Genomic DNA, 16,399 nt, shown 5'->3' with positions numbered 1-16,399 from the left:
AGGACAGGAGGGCAAGGTTTTTTTTTCATCTGTGCATGACGTCTTCCTGCTCTATCAAAGGTCACTGATTTTACATCCTGGTGTTAGATCAGATTCTGAGCTTATTTCTCAAATGGTCCTATTTTATGGACGGTGCAGAGCCGTGGATGTATACTGAGCGCTTACGCAAGTTCTGTGTCTAGATTGGTATTTATTATGAGTAACTACATTAACTTATTTTATGACCGGAGCTCTGAGAACCTGAAAAACTGTGTGTTCTACTGCTGCACGTGCTTAGGGGACCTGCCTGTGCTCACAAACTCTGTGCCCGGAATTAGCAAAGGATCTTGGATTTCCAGGACCTCCATTTTTCCATCTGCAAAAAGGAGAAAACGTATGAAAATATATGATGCTTTTCTTCATTGGAACACCTATAAGACATTGTATGAGATGTCAAAGTATTACGGAAGGAAGTCCAAACCTGAACGCCCAAAGTTAGCAGGTACATGTTTTTTTTTGTTTTTTGTTTTTTAAAGATTTTATTTATTTATTTGACAGAGAGAAATCACAAGCAGGCAGAGAGGCAAGCAGAGAGAGAAGCAGGGAAGCAGGCTCCCCGCTGAGCGGAGAACCCGATGTGGGGCTCGATCCCAGGACCCTGAGATCATGACCTGAGCCGAAGGCAGAGGCTTAACACACTGAGCCACCCAGGCGCCCCAGCAGGTACATGTTTTACTACAGAGGCATTCAGTACTAGGAGATTGTAAATTCAAGTGATTTTAATTATCATTCAGAGACAGATGCAGTTAATCCTACCAAGAGGGAGCATCGTGTAGTACAGGAGGGCTAAACTGGTATCGGGGATCCCTGCCTTATCCTTCTTTGGACAAGTCATCTCGCCCTTTCTTTTCTCTCTTTCTTTCTTTTTAAGATTTTATTTATTTATTTGACAGAGAGAGACAGCAAGAGAGGGAACACAAGCATGGGGAGTGGGAGAGGGAGAAGCACGCATTCCTTCGGGCAGGGAGCCTGATGTGGGACTTGATCCCAAGACCCTGGGATCATGACCTGAACCAAAGGCAGACGCCCAGCAACTGAGCCACCCAGGCGCCCTGCCTTGCCTTTTCTGAACTTGGTCTGGCTAGACTTTGGGGGACAGGAATGAGTTATGAAGATGGGGTGGGTGGGCATTGTTATGGGAACAAAGGAAAAGGAGAACACCACACCTCGGGAAGAACAGAAACTGGATGGTGGTTTTGATCCCACGGCAGCCCCTAGGGGGTCTCTGTGTCTCCCTGTCTTGCTGCCCACTTGCCTTCGTATCTCTTCCAGTTTCCTTTATTTCAACAATGTGCACGTCATGCCATGTCAAGCAAGGTTTTGTTGAAAGGTAAGGTTCTCTTGCCGGGGAGAAAAATGATCCGAACCCATGCCATTCTCTTGCATTATGTCTGCTTCCTTGTGGCTCTGGCCCATCCTACGTGGGTGCCAGCATCCCTTCTCTGGCCTCACCCAGGGAAGTGGGGTCAAGAAGTGGTTGAGACTGTGGCAAACTGAAACCTCCCGGCCCTGTCTAGAGGGAGACGGGCTCCAGCAGTAGCGCTCTGTGGCTGGGCGTGCTTGCAGCGTGAACAGCGCCGGGTCTTTCAGATTTCTTTCAGATTTGTCAGTGCCTGCTGAAAATCCACATTTTTGCATGAAGTGTTCTGATTCTTACATACTGGCGAGTAATTTAAAAAAATGTTGATACTGTGGGGTTCAAAAAATATGCCTGTAATCGACATCTAGCTGGTCCACAGATGATGTAGCTTCTAGAATCGAGAGTTTAGATAAAGTCTAAACTTTAGACTTTATATCTCAGCGTCTGTTCTGGATACTAGCTCTGTATGCGTGCACCTGTGTGTGTCTGCATTCCTGAAATGGATTCTGATTGGACCACTGTACCTTTTCCGGGCTAGAGTTGGTCACAGAGGTTTGTTACAGAGTTTGGCTGCATTTGGGTTTGGTACCTGCCCTTGATCTTAAAAGGGCTGCCTAAGGCCTGCCGTTTCAGCAGGGACCTTGGTTCAGCCACCTTCTATTCCAGAGGCTGCGGCCATGGCAGCAAGCTGCATACCTGATATGTCTTCCAAAGAACTACAATTTTTATCTCCGTAAACAAATGTGTAAATAGAATGATCTGAAATCTAACAATATTCTGTTTCTTAAGGAAAGGCAATGTTCTATTGGCCTTTAGATAGAGTTTTGGAAAAATGTGAGTGGTGACAAGTATAAGATACTGGTAGTAATTGTTTGTAGAGAGAAGCTCTAATTCGATTTATACCAAATGTTGGCTACTTCTCATTTTAAGAAAACTCAGGTTACAAAATTCACAACTCCTAGGTTTAGAAGAGATTTGACCTCTTTAAACCTCCCTTCTGGTCCTTGAATACTCTTTTATGACTTCCCCACCAAGCTGGCGTCACCTACATTGTGGGTACTTCTCTTTACTACAGAGCACACTTCTTTCAGAGGGAGCCTCTTTTATCCTTGGATAAGCCTAATGATTAAGTTCTTTTTTCTTTTCATTTTTTTTTTAGGATTTTATTTATTTGACAGAGAGAGAGAGAAAACACAAGCAGAGGGAGCAGCAGTCAGAGAGGAGAGGGAGAAGCAGGCTCCCCGCTGAGGAGGGAGCTCCATGTGGGGCTCATGCCCAGGACCCTGGGATTATGACCTCAGCCTATGGCAGACCCCTAACCAACTGAGCCATCCACGCACCCCTTAAGTTTTTTTTCTTATTGCACAGTGCCCAACCCATCTCACCAGCACAGTTTCAATTTGCTGAATGAATCCTTTCCCGGCGACTGCACGGGATTGAGCATGAAATCACAGTGCACTCCGGGCACGTACTGGCGGGGCACAAGTCGGGGCGGGGGTGGGGGAGGCTTGGGGAAAGATATTTACTGGGTGTAAACTATGTGCCAGGTACTATTCTAGGATCTTGAATGGTATCAGCGAACAGAACAAACCCATGTTCCCATAGAGTTGATGTTTTGCCCTGGAAGTAGGAGGTGGTGGGAGATACATTTTCTAAAAAAACCTAAATCCTATAATATGCCACAAGGTGAGCAATACAATGGACCAAAGGAAAAGTAGAGTCTACTGAGGGGGACTGGGAGGGAGGAAGGAGTTACAACTTGAAACAGAATAGGGTGGTCCTCCCTGAACAAAGACTTGAAGGAGATGAGGGGGTTCGAATATGGAATGAGTGTGCCCAGGCTTCCCTAGCTTCCCGCAGCTCTGCAGACATGGCTCTTTTTTCACTGTCCTGACCTGCGAGATAATAATAGTAATAATAATGGCTTAGTTTCTGTTGAAATCCGACAGAGATTCTAAGCGCTTTCTCCATTTGAATTCATTACATCCTCCTAGTGCCCCTGAGCTCACTCCTACTTTTATCCCCATTTTCACAGGAGTCAACTAAGCCATAACGGAGCTGACTAACTTGGCTAATATCCGGCAGCTAGTAAAAGGAGGAGGTGAGATTTAAACTTTGGCCTTCTGGCTCTAGGCTTTGGCTCTTCAGACCTCCCCACAGCTGCCCCCAGGACATCCCTCAAGTCCCTGGCCCTCATGTTTTCCTTTCCCAGGCACATGCCTGGAGTCTGGAGCTTCTCCATGTGTGTGATTTCTGGGATGAGATTTAAAGTCTTTTCAACACCCTGGGGTTTGTACTGATAATTGGTTAATATCATTGGCCAAGTGGGGCTGGGGGAGCTTCATCAATCCCCCTTCAACCCTCTCCCTTGGGAACACCCTGACCAGCAACCCTTTCTTACATAGGTCTTGTAAGGTCACGGTGATCAAAATAAACATTTCCCCCCCTCAGTTTTGACATAAAAAGACACATCTTTTCTTCAGCAAATGTCACTGTGGTTTCAAAGCCTAAGTGTGATGTTTGAGCCGGCAGCATTTTAAAAGTATTTCCTGCTCAACCATAGGTGAAATTATACAAGCCAGTGAGTCCTGAACACAGCTGCCTCAAATTCTTACCACCTGCAAAAAGAAAATAATTTTACGTTGTTTTTAATTTTGAGATGGGGGGTTTTCTGTTGTTTCAAACTCTGAGGGGCCCTCCAATTCACTAAACCTTCAGCCGGAAAGAGAATTTGGGAGCTTGAAAAGGGTTTTGCGAATCTGAAGGAGAGACTTCACTGGAATTGTATTTTCATTAATGCACTTGAAACAACTGTTCCTGGAAACGGTCTGGGGACTGTTCCTTGAAACAACGGCGAAAGTCCCAGGCTCTCGGGGACTCTGGTGAGCCTTAGAAACAGTCCCATGGCTTCTTGGTAGAGTTTCCCTTGGTAGGGGGACGTGGCGGAGATCCCTCGGCGGAGGTTATAGGGGGACCTCCTCTTGTGTGAGCTCTCTCGACCTGTTGCATCCTCCCAGGCTTTTCAAGTTAAGAGTTGGATTTCCTGAAATTGTTGATCTGGATGAAAGTGCAGGCGCCCCCTCCCCCTCTCCCCTCCCCAGCCGAGTGAGAGTCGCTGCAGGGGGGGAGGAGGAGGAGGAGGGGTTGAGGTGGGGTGGGGTGGGGGCCGCGGGAGAGAAACTAAAGCGATGAGCACCGGACAGGAAAAGTGGGAGGAGGAGAAGGAGGGGGAGGAGGCGGCCTTGAGAGGAGAGGAGGGAAACGTGTCACCAGCCCGGCTCGGGGAGCTCCGCGGCCGCGGCGTTCGTGTACCCGCGCTGGCGGTCGGGAGGCTGGACTGGACCCCGCAGAGGCCAGCGCTGCGCGGGGAGGGAGAAGGGAGAGCTGGGCAGAGCGCGGCCAGAGAGCGATCCAGATCCCTCGTTGCTCGCTGGTGAGAAAACTTTCTCGGGAAGACCGGAAACTTTGTTCTAGGCGCGCCGTCTCGGGCGGAGGCGAGCTGCGGGTGTGCGCAACTCGAGGTGACTCAGCCCGGGGACCCCAAGGGGGTGAGTGGGGAAGTCCCGGGGAGGGGCTGGAGTTGTACGCCCGGAGACCGCACGGGATTGAGCACGAAATCACCGTGCACTCCGGGCACGGACTGGCGGGGCACGAGCCGGGGCGGGGGGTGGGGTGGGGGGCTTGGGGAAAGCATCACATTTGGGGGCAACCGGATGGGGACCCCAGCACAGTGCGGGATCCTCGGATCGCACGCAGCAGGAGGACGGAGGCGAGCGGACTGGCGCCCCCCGGGTTGGGGCGAGGGAGAAAGCCGTGCTGCTTAGCGCGGGATGGGGGGGATGCCGCCGACCGCCGGACCCAGGCTGTGCCAGGAGACCAAAGAAGAAAGTTTGCTTGTTTGCCTCCCTCGTTCTCCCTGGGCCCGAGGCGGCAAATCTGTAACAGCTGCCCCGGTTGGGGCGCGGGCGATCGGGCGCCCCGAGACAGCCCATCTTTTCCTGCCGTCCCCCTATTTGCAGAGACAGGCGTGGGAGGGAGGGCAGGGAGGCCAGCCGCTTTGTCCCGCGCTCCGCTGTGCTCCGCCGACTGGGGCGGGCCGGGGCGCAGCCCGCGAGACACCCGGCCGGGACGGGCGGCTATTCGGCGCCGGCGGCACCCCGGTTCAGCGCCGGCTTTCCCGCCCGCTCTCCATTTGGCGAGGCTTTCGTCTGCGCGCCTACTGTGCGCACGCTGGGGGCCCACCGCGCGCAGGGGGCGCTCCGGATCCCCGCCCCCCACTCTCCCGGCCGCTACCCTCCCTTCCCGGCCCTCGGCCCCTGTTCCCGAGGGCGGGCGGCCCGGGTCACATCAGGGGGTATGCTTGCAAACTGTGCTTCAGCAATCGGCCCTGGGGTGCCTCCCTGGTAGGCAACAGGGTTCTGTCCCTGCCCCTGCCCTCGGTCACATGCCGCCGCCTCTTCCTCCGCGGTGCCGGGAGCCCGCGTTCTGTTTGTCAGCAGTAAGGCAGGGAGTATTTATAGACGGCGCTGCAGTCCTGCGGTGTGTAAGGTTTCAATTACTGCGATGCGCCCCACGGGACGCAAGGCTCACTCGCGGCCGCTCCGAGGCACGTCTGCTCCCGAGACCCGCACATTAAACGCTCTGGGCGGGTCCCCGTGCATCCCTGCCGGGGCGGAGTTCTGGAACCTGTTGTCCACGGGATCCGTGCAAAATGGCCCATGCGAAGGACCAAAGCGGTCATGGGAGCTAACAGCCCTTACTGCCCCTCCAAAGGCTGCTCGTTGATCAAGCCTCGAACACTGCTTCTTTTGGACCTCCCTTTGGTGACCCTGACCACCGTGTGTTGCTGTCTTGACATTTCATTGGTCTACGCGGTGCACGATGTCCCGGGTGCTGAGCTCTGGTAAATTGCTCTCTGCTGGAAGGCGCTGTTCTTGACATCCTGAAGCAGCAAGTCGGTCAGGAGGGGAAATGGAGCTTGCAGAGGCTAATGTAGAAACGGTTTCAGTGTAAGCCTCTGGTGAGGTTCCCGGTACTATGGAGAAAGGTGCAGTGGGCTGTCCTCTCTGTGGAACCTGGCCGCAGGGCTGAGTCCTTCTAACCCACCGAGGGTGCCTTGGAGAGCCTATTCTATAGCAGATAAAGGGAACAATGCTTGAGCAGTCCACAAAATTGTCTTCGGTTTTGCCAACCCCAACCACTGTCCTTTCCGTATCTTACCGATGCTTCTAACAGCCTGAACCATCAATAATGTAAAAAAGAAAGACATTAGAAATGAGCTGGCCCAACTGTCTTACTTCTCCAGGGCTTAGTTTAGACCACCTTGTTTCTTAAGTAGGAGACCTCATTTCTTTCAGATGCAGAGGCTCATGGATATTTATTTCTGGGGGGTGAGATTTCAATAATGATTGTTATTTGAACATTATAAAAATATGCCTTTATTTAGAAAAGGAGGAAGAGGGGGGCAAACACTCCTTGAGTTCTTACTGTGTCTTAAACTTTGCCCTGAGAGACGTTGATGATAGAACAAATTCCGCACGGAAACAGTGATGAGGTAGGTACCGTTATATCCCACCACTATACTGATGAGCCCACAGAGGGTTTGGACAAACCATTGAAGTGGTTTGTCCCAAGTCACACACAGAGGAGTGGAGCTGAGGAAGGGGTCTGGGTCTGTTACTCCAGTGGGAGCCGGTCCTGGAGATCTTTCCTTTCAGTTTTTTGTTCCTCAGTTGTTGGCTAGATCAGCTTATAGTTCAGTCATTTGGTGGCTTCTTCTTTCTTATTTTTTCTCTATGTCACATAGTAGCACAGAATGGCTCAATTATTGAAGGAAAAAAAAATCTTTTTTTTTTTTTTTTTAGATTTTATTTATTTATTTGACAGAGAGAGAGAGATCACAAGTAGGCAGAGAGGCAGGCAGAGAGAGAGGAGGAAGCAGGCTCCCTGCAGAGCAGAGAGCCCGATGCGGGGCTCGATCCCAGGACCCTGAGATCATGACCTGAGCCGAAGGCAGCGGCTTAATCCACTGAGCCACCCAGGCGCCCCGGAAAAAAAAATCTTAATCTTGTATAGAGAAAACTGTTACTCTGGTAACCTGAAGATTTCATGCTGGTAGTCCAGACCTAAATGTCATCATCCTCAGTTTGCTTACGGACGGTGTAGGTGCAAGATATAAACCATTTATCTGTAGAAAATGGAATTATTGGGACTTTGTGGATTTTTTGATGATTTTTCTACCCTCATGACCCCTGTGTTCATTCCTTTTGTAGAGCCCTTGTACAAGGTCAAGTGTACTGAAATCTTTCTTAAATTGCACCTTTTTCCTTCTGATGGTTTTTGCAGAGCTAGGCCAATACAGAATTGATTTGAGAAGTAGGGTGTGAGCTCCCCTGAGAGAGCCCTACTCTGTTTAATGTTTGTCATTAAAAGTTTGTTCCCTACAGCTGCCTCCTCTGTATGCAAATGTTTGGAGTAATGCTTAGAGACCCTATCATTTGTTAACAAGTCAGTGTGAATATCTCTGTTGCTGAAGGTTGAGAATATACAGTATTTGGGGGATTTTGTGCTGGGTTAGGGATTCGGAACAGAGGGAGTGGTATCCTGATAAACAGAAGGCAAGGGAGCTAGGAAGGAGGTTGGGAGTGTAAATGACACCAAGCGATGATGAGACATCAGAGGTGAACTTGAGTTAATGATGATTTTTCTCAGGGACCAGGGATCCAAGGTTTACTTTGAAACTTACACAGTTAAAGCAAACAAGCCAAGGTATTTCTTGGGCAGCTCTTATGAGCCAGGTACAGCCATGGTGATGTCATTTGAGCCTCTCAGCGATCTGACCAGGTGAATATTTTTTTCCCTATTTGAAGATTTCCCTATTTGAAGTGAAAAGAGAGACTCAGAGAGGTCAATTCCTTTCCTGACGGAAGAGCCAGTAACTTAAGCACCTTGTGCTTTCCAGTACGTTTTGATATATACCCTTGAAGCCTTCCGTGAAGAACCCAGGGTGCCAAGTAATCAGGAAAGCCCTGGTGGTTCACATGGACGTTTCTGGACCTGAGCAGTGTGGGAGCTCTAGAAATGGGGGGGGGGGGCGGGGTAGGAGGTGGGTGAGCAGTGGAGTAGCTGAAGGGACCAGCTGGGTAATTCTGAGTCGTCGCTCCATGGGAGGAGACAGGCCCTGCAGATACTTTGAATACAGAGGATTACTAGCCTTGGTCTGGCAGGGGATGGCTCTTAGACCATAAAGCAAGACCTGGCAACTGGCCTACCCTGGGAGGTGCCCAGAGGGGGACAGCGGGGAAGGAAGGACCCCCACCTCCCTCAGAATACCTTCTGTTGTGATGATGCCTGGTTAGAATCCCCAGTTTATAGGCAATATAAATTAGGGAGCTCATGAGACCTGTTTCCATTTTAATTGGACTTGGCCTTTTGTGGTAATAGTCACCTAGTCTCTGCCTTTAAATATTCTTTTCTTATGTTTTGCCAGTTTATGGCCTTTGTAGATCAATCCTTGGATTTCATTTAGAGGAGAGAGAGGGAGGGGCAAAAAAAAAAAAAAATCTGCAAAGGTTAGTGATTACCTAAATTGGATTAAGTTCTGTCTAACAGCGTTTAAAGAAATGTTGCTTGCTCTCTAATTACCATCAACTAGGAATTTAAACGGTCTATTAAATTTAAGCTGTTTTTTTTTTTTTTTTTTAAATCCATGATAGTTCTAGTTCTAACATATTCTGGGGTTTTGGAGGCTTCTTTATGTTCCTTAAATGTGTAGAGGGCGTTCTCTTCCTCCCCCTCCCCCCTTTTAAACATATTACATTTCTCGAGCAGGATAATAAATGGTGTTATTATATACTGGCTTCATTGAAAAGCAGAAGCTCCTAGCCAGGTACATCTGGCTCTGTCAGCCTCTGGAAAGCAAGCTGGTGAACTGAGCTCCTTGTCGGAAATTTAGGGACACGTATGTGAAACTTTGGAGTATGGAGGATGGACAGAGTATGGACAGAGGCTGGTTGGATGGAGTATGACTAGCTCCTTTATCTCTGTAGTGAAAGGATGGGCCAGTAATGAAAATCAGCCACCTTTACTCTGTGCTTGAGCTTTGAATCAAAAACCTGAGTGCTCTTTATCCAAGGGGGTGGTGTGTGCGCTCGGGGCTGGGACTAGGGTCAAGCAAGTGAGCCATCAGGGTATAAACACGAAGGGCATGGCCCTAAGAGATAGCACCTCACCTGCCTGGTCCTCTTTGGGGCCCTGGTGTTCTCACGGATGACCTGTGCCCGAGGGTTTCAGACAGTGGTAGAACTCACCAGAAGATCTCTCCTTCTTTTGACCATGCCCCATGGGAAAATATGATCCACATTTACCCCTGCTGCTGCCCAAAGAACCCATCATATGTGTTTGTACAGTTTATTTTGTGTATAATTGTATGCTACCTGAAAGCATGTATTTATGTCTCTAGGCTTTCATTCTCTTTCTTTCTCCTCAATTTTGGGGTGCAAATATATGATTTTTCCAATGCGTTCATCAGTGTCCTGGTTTCGCCTCAGCGGGTTGCCAAATGCCAGCAGCACCCCCCAGTTTCTCACTGCTCTTTACCTGTTACAGAACTTTCTCTGGCTTGGCTGGTTCTTTTTGACCTGGGCTGGGTTCTGGGTTTGGTTGAAGGCATCTGTGACAGCCGTTAGGTTTTTAGGTTTTTAGCAGATGTTAGGATTAAGGGGCCACTTTGGGCTCCCTCGTTGAGGAACCAGAGTATACGTCACCTTGAACTGAGCCTGGGAGGATACCCCGAAGAAGCATTTGTTTTTGTCTTCTTCCCAAGGACCGGGGGCAGGAATCCAGCCAGGGCTGTAATGTGCATATTATGCTGAACTGAGTTGCCTCAGCCGCTGTTACAACCTGCTCGTGACCTCAGCTGCGTAAATCCTCAGTGGAAACCCATTAACGCTTGCTGTCTAATTCCACATGCCCCTTTGGAACTGGCTCACTATCATTCCCCAGACGTCTTTGCGGTATGTGAACTCGAGCCGTCCGTTCGGGGAATTCTGCTGCAGGCTACCAGCTGCCAGAGTGCCCCACCACGAAGCTCTGTGACCCCTTTCACCGTAATGTCTCTGGAGGCAAAATTAGTGGGTAAACAAAATAATCCTTTGCGGTGTTCTGAGAAAAGTTTTACAACATTCTTGACCTTGACCAATAAGAAAATCGATTACTTTCAAGACACTTGGAAAGATTTTGGTATCAACTTTGCCGAGAGAGGAGTTGTTGAAAGAGCCCCCTGCTTTGGTCCTAACTGGCATCTTGGAGAAAACACGGAACAAGGAGTTGAGATCTGGAATCTGATCCCGACTCTGCTGTGGGCAGGCTGTTGGACCGTGGTCAAGTTGCTCAGTTGTCTGGGCCTCAGTTTTCCTACCTACAGAGTAATGGGACTGGTCCACTGCTGTTTACAGTGTAAAAAATTAGGAGCCTTGATATTTATTTATTTATTTATTTTTAAAGATTTTATTTATTTATTTGACAGACAGAGATCACAAGCAAGCAGAGGCGGGCAGAGAAAGAGAGAGGAGGAAGAAGGTTCCCCGCTCAGCAGAGAGCTGGATGCGGGTCTTGATCCCAGGACCCTGGGACCATGACCTGAGCCAAAGGCAGAGGCTTTAACCCACTGAGCCACCCAGGGGCCCCCAAGACTTGATATTTTAACTTCAGGTTTCCAGCTTTAAACAAAAAGCAACAACAACAAAAAGACTGGATTCTTTAGCAGGTGGTGTTCCCTGCCACGGCCCTGATAAGAATCAAGTTTGCTGTCCTGGCTTTAGGCCTCCTTGTCTTTGCCTTTAATCATAATTGAATTCTTGTGCTCTCTTCTAGTTTCTTCGTTACTGGTAGGACTATATCTGCCTCATGTTTGTGTTTAGCGTAGTAGGTGCTCACAAAATAGTTGTCGACCTGTGATTTTTTTCATTCTGTTCTTGTCTATCACAACTGAAAAAAGATACTCAAGCTTCTGAAAGGCTTACCTATGAAGGCTTGTGTTTCCCTTCCCCACATTTCCTTTCTAGGCTCCAGTGTCCATGTTCTTTAGAGTGACTGGCGAGAAAATGGAGAACCTGTGTTTTTCACTTGACCTCTTAACAGCTTTGCCTTTTTTTCCCCTTTTTTTTTTTTTTTAAGATTTTTAAATTTATTTGTCAGGGAAAGAAAGAGCACAAGCGGGGGAGCAGCAGGCCGAGGGAGAAGTAGGCTCCCCACTGAGCAAGAAGCCCCACTGGGGACTTCATCCAGGGGTCCTAGGATCATGACCTGAGCCTATCTGACTGAGCCCTCCATGCATCCCTTAATAGCTTTGCCTTGTAACTAGAAAAGGTGATCCACCTTTCTGCCTCAATCTTGTCTCCACTGCCCATCTTCCAAGTAGAGTTGTCAATTTGCATTCATCGTGTGACCTGGGGAGTGTTTCTGGTGAGCCCCTGAGCCCCAAGGAAGCAGGTACTTTGTTCTTCCTTCCCTCTATGCTTCCTCGTCTCAGATCCTGGTGCACGCTGGACCTCCTAATGCTCGGTTGTTGAAGGAACTTGAAGTGGCCCCGTGACCTGTGTGAAGTGATCAGATCCCGGCAGCCTCTTTAGTTTTCTGAGTCTCTATTCAGTGCTCTCTGTATTTGGCTACGGGACACGGAAGTTTCCTTTCCCTTGATCCCATTTTCTCATGAAAAACAAAAACAAAAACAAAACAGGTCACCCTGCTCTCTTTTTTTTTTTTTTTTAAGAGTTTATGTATTTATTTGACAGAGAGGAACAGAACGAGAGAGGGAACACAAGCAAGGGGAATGGGAGAGGGAGAAGCAGGCTCCCCACTGAGTAGGGAAGCCTGATTCGGGGCTTGATTCCAGGACCCTGGGATTGTGACCTGAGCCAAAGGCAGACGCTTAACTGACTGAGCCACCCCGGCGCCCCCAAGTCACCCTGTTCTTGCAGTGGGAGGGTGAAGCTCATTTTTAGCAAGTTGTGCAGGTTAACTGGGAGCACATTTCCCCACCCTGAAAATTCTTGTTGTCGGCCAGACAGTAGCTTTGGAGCACTGGGTCACCCACCAGGGTTTTAGATGGTACGTGTCGGAAGTGTAATTGCCCACGTAATGGTCAGCCGCAGCGACGGCTTCTGTCTAGACGTTCCGGTGTATTGTCTGGTGGGCTCTGCAGCGTCACTCTGGAAGGCATCGACCGGCCACACCCTCACAATTTGCACTCCAAGAAACTCCATCCTTACCGTGGGGCTCACAGATGAATAAATAAGATGTGTGGTTATTCCCCACAGTTTGGCTGGACTTGTACCGAAGGAGGGGATTTTTTCTGGTGATTATACAGCGGTTTGCAGGCCAGGGTGAGGGCGACGGTCTGATGAAGTCATGACTGCTAGCCCGGCCCCAGTCGTCAGCGCTTTGAGGCCTCTGGGCACTGGGAAGGCTCGGCTAGACGGAGATAAGCGGAGATAAGCGCTGGAGCTCGCATCCTGTTGCGCCAATATTTGCTGTTGCCGAAACTGACCTTCTCGGGACTCCTCTGTCTGTGTCGGTTTCCAGCAGAGCGCTGAGAAAGCGGTCTCGTTCTTCCAGTGAGGCCTTTTCCAGAGTCCCAACTTGACCCTTCATGGTTTCTTGTTGGTGGGAGTGTCTGTCCCTAGGCTGGCTTTTGTCTCCCAAGAGTTGCATGGAAGTTTGGACCTTAATCAAAACAAAGGCACGGCTCTGCCCCCAGGCACCTCTCCTGGGCCTCATCTGTAGGTTCCACGCTGGGGTACACAGACCCAGGCTTCCTGGCCCACACAGCCACAGTCCATGTTCCTGCAGACAGTCATCCTTAGGCGGACCCCAGTTTGGTCATCCAGGGAGAGGATTTTTCTGGTCCCTTAGCAGCGGGAAGGCTGTTCTGCTGGGTGGCCTGAACGACCACGTGTCATTCCATCGTTCAGAGATGTTTACCTTGTATGTACCCAGCACTGTGCTCGCAGCAGGGCATGACAGGGGACTGGACAGGCCAAGTCTCAGGCTTTGAGGAACTTACATGTCATCAGGGCTCGTCAGTGAACAAGTAAACAAACACAATGACCTCACAAGCTGGTTAGGGCCCTGAGAAAACGGTGCCTTCTTCCTGTGAGAGGCAGAGTGTGCCAGGCAAGAAGCTGTCGATGGTGTGCATGAAGGGAAACCACGGGTGGTGGTCACCTCTCACCCCTGCGTGTGGCAGATGGGGGTATTGCTTGAACCACAGCGGTTAGGAGCTCAGGGTCTGGAATCAGGTAGGATCCGACACTCGGTCCTTCTTCCTCATCTTCTGACTTTGGACAAGTTAAACCCTGTGTGTCAGTTTCTTCATCAGGGACATGGAAAGATTAAACCTGCCTTGTTAGTTTTGAGTGGAGATGACCTGAGATGCTAGATGGAAGCAGGCGTGCACCTGTCCTGACCGTCCTGGCTGGCCCCTGATGAAAGCTAGTATACTCTCTTCGGTGAGGGAGTAAAATTAAGTCATGGTAGAGGATTCACAGAATGGTCTTTGTGCTCTTGAATACCCACATCTGACTTGGTTCCTGTCCGGTGGGCTGGGGTGGGGTGTGTGAGGGTCAGATCTAGTTTCCTGGGTTGGCTCGGTGGGTCCTGGTTGCTGTAGGTTTCTTCTCACCATCCCCCATGTGGTCTTGGCTCGCCCTGTTGGAAGAGTGTCTGTAATACAAAGGGGAGCTCGTGGTTCCAGGGCAGAGTCAGTGAGGGGATAGGACTGAGATGGAGATCAGATAGATGATGTGGTAGCTGAGGGCTGGTTTTAGGTTTGTGCCCTGTCATGGTCAGGGTCATGGTCACGCTGCCTTGTCTCTTAGAGGAGCTCGGTTCTGTAGGGCAGTCGGTCAGGGTAAGGGCTGAATGGAGAGCTGGCGATGCCAAGGGGCTGGTGGCCACCAGCTAGGCCGGGCTCTTCATCAGCTGGTAAGCCAGCAGACCTCAGGAAGGGAAGTGACTTGCCCAAGCCGACAGTGGCTGGTTTGTGGGGGCTTACGTCACATCTGATAGAGGCCCCTGGGGAAGGGTGTGAGAGAGCTGGTGGTCAGAGCTGTGATGGGATCAAATAAAGGTCCCAAACCTCTACGTTAGGACCTAAAGTGCGAGTGAGCTTGGTGAATTTGTTGCCGACACTTTCAAGCCACATGATTTTGCATTTAAAAAAAAAAACCCTGGATTTTTGGCATCTATTGGAAAATTTAGATCTGGCAAAATTGAGCTTGTGTCCTGAAGTGGCAAAAGCCAGACTGGATTGAGGAGCTGGATTGAGGAGGGACTGCCTCCTTTAGCCGGGACAGGTCCCGCCCGCTGTCTGTGATGTTCTACAAAGTGTGGCCAGTTTGCGACACGTGGGGCAAAAAAGGGAAAGAAATTGGTCTTCCTTTCATTTTCTTTTTTTCCCTTAGGGTTTGTTTTTCTGACCTGTGTGTCCCTGTACAAGGCAATTCCTCTTGTAGAATAAGTGAAGAAATAAATTTGTGTTGAGTGAATGAACTATAACCGCTTATTTGGGATCAGAAGCCGAGTTCGAATCCGCACTTCTTCCAAGCAGCTGAGTGACTTTGAACAAATTAATAACCTTTGTGTTTTGTCTTTTGGGAGTGGGGCGGGAAGCATCACTGTTGTTTTACTTATTTATTTGAATATGTCGTACATTTTCGTGTTTCAGAATTCAAAGGTGCAAACAGGTTTGCAGAGAAAAGTCTTCCCTAACTGTGTCCCTGTCACTCAGCTCTTTTCCTTGGGGGAAACAGGTGTTCTGTTTCTGGCTTGTCTTTCCAGAGATACTTTATGCAGTGAAATGAAATATGTAAATGCTCTTTTCATCTTCTTTTTCTTAGATGGTAGCATAATATACACACGATTCTGTGTTTAGCACACTTTCATTTGGACGGGAGGGCACGCCAGTCAGCCCGTAGTTTTCCCGTTCGCTCTTCGAGCTGCGTGGGAGTCTAGCGTGTGGGACACCCAGGTTTCCGTAGCCAGTCCTCTGTTGCTGGGCATATGGGTTATTTCCCATCTGCCGCGGTTGTAAAGAAGACAGTGGTAAAAACACTGGTTATGTGAGTCACTTGACATGCCTAGAGTAAAATTTCTGGAAGTAGAATTGCTAGGTCAGAGAGCATAGCCTTTGTCCTTATGGTAGATTTTGTCAGATTTCCATTCCGAGCAGCCGCCCCACACTGCTTTCCTTCCAGCAGCGTGTGGCAGTGCCTGTTACCCCATATCCGAGTCATAGGTCATCTCCTGGAACCTGTGAGGGTTTTGTGAACACAGTGTGTTATGAAAATATTAACACTAGCCATGATTATAAGGGGGGGGGTCTTGGATTGGCCACATGAGATCTAGGTTATCTCATGGAGATGCACACCCCACTCTTTTGAAGATGAGGAAGATTTGTTGTTGTTGTTGTTGTTGTTTAAGATTTTATTTATTTATTTAAGAGAGAGAGAGAGCATAGGCAGGGGGAGCAGCAGAGGGAGAGGGAGAAGCTGGCACCCTGCTGAGCAGGGAGCCCAGTGCTGGGCTCAATTCCAGGACCTCAGGATCATGACCTGAGCTGAAGGCAGATGCTTAACTGACTGAGGCACCCAGACGCCCCTGAAGATAAGGACACTGAGTCATTTACTCAGGTCACCCAGATAATCAATGGCAGAGGTTGGATTCAAGCCCAGATTTCTTAGATTTCAATACCAGGATATTTCATATGGGAAAGCTTTGTGTAATTTTGGGTGCTGGTATTCTCAGCTGACAGGTACGTACAGTTCCCAGTCTCCCAGTAGTAGTGCCTCTCATGGTGGCTGGTTCATTTGCTCATTCTTCAAGTGTCTGCAGAATTCCTACACTGTACCAAGTGCCTGGGAACAGGATAGACAGAGTCCTTGCCTTTATGGACCTCACAGAAATAATAACTAATTCTGTAGTCCTTTACTGGGTGACAGG

The 16,399-nt window shown here is 49.3% G+C and overlaps 1 protein-coding gene across 8 annotated transcripts in view; it reads left to right on the top strand.

Annotated features, from left to right (window-relative positions):
* The first annotated feature begins 353 nt into the window (after window positions 1–353).
* PRR5L (proline rich 5 like) overlaps window positions 354–16,399 on the top strand; it is a 75,970-nt gene continuing 59,924 nt past the window's right edge. The window contains exons 1-2 of one of the 8 annotated variants that reach the window (XM_046015367.1): window positions 354–481; window positions 3,435–3,500. Coding sequence is in view for 1 of the 8 variants with exons in the window: in XM_046015362.1 (XP_045871318.1) it covers window positions 5,230–5,337 (108 nt within the window). In the remaining 7 variants the exon portion in view is untranslated. Of the gene's footprint in view, window positions 482–3,434; window positions 3,501–4,662; window positions 4,948–5,119; window positions 5,338–5,948; window positions 6,303–13,681; window positions 13,699–16,399 lie in introns of those variants that run through there. The other 7 variants (XM_046015369.1, XM_046015364.1, XM_046015365.1 and 4 more) reach the window with 7 other exon arrangements.

Source organism: Meles meles, chromosome 8 (genome assembly GCF_922984935.1).
Source record: "Meles meles chromosome 8, mMelMel3.1 paternal haplotype, whole genome shotgun sequence".
NCBI classification, from domain to species: domain Eukaryota; kingdom Metazoa; phylum Chordata; class Mammalia; order Carnivora; family Mustelidae; genus Meles; species Meles meles.
Note: the sequence above shows the minus strand (reverse complement) of the source record. Positions and strands in the feature narration are given on the sequence as shown.